Consider the following 1952-nt stretch of genomic DNA (forward strand, 5'->3'; position numbering starts at 1 on the left):
GGGAGGCTGAGGGAGGAGAATCACTTGAACCCGGGAGGCAGAGGTTGCAGTGAGCTAAGATTGCACCACTGCACTCCAGCCTGGGGGAAAGAGCCAGATGCTGTCTCAAGAGAAAAAAAAAAAAAAAAGAATGTAAACACCTTATGGGCAACACTTCAAGAAACAGTTCAGTGCTGATACCCTCAAGCCATCAAAGTCCCACAGGCCCCCTACCCCCTGTGCCCTTTCCTCACTTTCCAGTATCCTGGACTTTGTGTATCACTCTCTTGGTTTTTATAGTATTAACACTTAGATATGTACCTTAATATTTTATTTTGCCTATTTTTTGAATTATATCTAAATGGAATGATACTGAATGTGTTCTCCTAGGGTTTGACTGTTTCACTCAACAGTGGTTTGGAGATTCATCCATGTTCTTTTTTTCCTTTTATTTTGTATATCTTGATAGATGTTGATTCTTGTAGCTGTAGTTCAATCACTTTGACTGCTGGAAATATACCTCAGTTTATTAATCTGTTCTATTGTTGATGGACATTTGGGCTGCTTCCAGTTGGCTTTGCTCTTTTTTAAAATTAACCCAGACTGCTAATCTGCAATGGCTTTCCTCTTATAAGGAATATGCCTCCTGGTGCACATGTACCAGTAGAATAAGATACTTAACTGTGTAAGTTAAGACACATTGTTTCCCAGAGTAGATGAACATGTTCACTCCTTCTAGCAGCGTGGAGTTTCATTTCCTCCACACACTGGTCAGCAATTGGTAATGCTGGCTTCTAAAAGTCTGCCGCCTCTGAGGGTGTGAAATGTACTCTATTGTTTTATTTTGCATTTCTTTGATTATTAATAAGGATAAGCATCATTTCATTTTTACATTGGCTGATTGCTCTTTATGTAATAAAACTATCCAGTAACCTCAAATTTCCATTGGACAGCAAGAGGCCTTCCTATTGTAAATGCTAATTTACATAAACCCGAACATACTGTGAGAGTTGAAAGAAAAGTTGCAAAAATGAGAAACTTTTATTTTATTTTATTTTATTTTATTTTTTTTTGAGACAGAGTCTCGCTTTGTCGCCCAGGCTGGAGTGCAGTGGCGCGATCTCGGCTCACTGCAAGGTCCGCCGCCCAGGTTCACGCCATTCTTCTGCCTCAGCCTCCCGAGTAGCTGAGACTACAGGCGCCCGCCACCGCACCCGGCTAGTGTTTTTTTGTATTTCTTAGTGGAGACGGGGTTTCACCGTGTTAGCCAGGATGGTCTCGATCTCCTGACCTCGTGACCCGCCTGTCTCGGCCTCTGTGGGCCCATGTCCCTAGGATCCTGAGAAACCCCAGTGCCCCAGCAGCCATGAGCATAGCCCATGCGTGTGCTGATGGACAGGGACCGTGTGCTGGCAGCTTCTAGACGGCCTCCTGCGGGGCTTCAGCCGCCCCTCCTCAGGGAGCTGCCTGTGACACTGCAGCAGCGCCGCAGCTACCTGGCCTGGAAGCAGTACCGCACCCTGCTCCCGGACCTGGTGGATAAAGAGGCCCATGGGTGTGAAGCCCTAGGCTTTTCCCTAGACGTGGAGCCCAATCACGGAGGGCCTTGCGAGAGATGAAGCACATGCAAAACACAGAGGTCTACATACTGCATCAGCCCCTGCCCAAGTATGACCACTGTGTGCGTGAGAAACACTGCTGGGTAGAGCAGCACCTGGAGCCCCAGCTTGTGGAGCAAATTATCCTGACAATGGACAAGACCGTGGTCTTTGGGGACTTGCTCACTGATGACAACGATACCATTCGAGGCCAAGAGGAGAGGCCACAATCAGTACCTGGTCCTACCCTGCACAAGGTGGTGGCTGCCCTCCTGGAGTGACAACAGGAGGGAGATCATAGACAGGCAGCGGGGAGCTAGGCAGCAGGAACGAACAGGCCCTGCAGGGGGCAGCATCTGCAGCTGGAGCAAGGGC

General features: G+C 48.0%; 1 protein-coding gene across 1 annotated transcript in view; it reads right to left on the reverse strand.

The window, feature by feature from the left end:
• ACOT2 (acyl-CoA thioesterase 2) overlaps nucleotides 1-1952 on the reverse strand; it is a 22446-nt gene that overhangs the window by 10147 nt on the left and 10347 nt on the right. Inside the window, exons 2-3 of the mRNA XM_011983148.1 lie at nucleotides 1780-1849; nucleotides 1383-1511 (exon numbers count right to left, since the gene is read on the reverse strand). Coding sequence (XP_011838538.1) covers nucleotides 1383-1511; nucleotides 1780-1849 — 199 coding nt within the window. The remainder of the gene's footprint in view (nucleotides 1-1382; nucleotides 1512-1779; nucleotides 1850-1952) is intronic.

The sequence above is a fragment of the Mandrillus leucophaeus genome, unplaced genomic scaffold, assembly GCF_000951045.1.
Source record: "Mandrillus leucophaeus isolate KB7577 unplaced genomic scaffold, Mleu.le_1.0 Scaffold246, whole genome shotgun sequence".
Lineage (NCBI taxonomy): Eukaryota > Metazoa > Chordata > Mammalia > Primates > Cercopithecidae > Mandrillus > Mandrillus leucophaeus.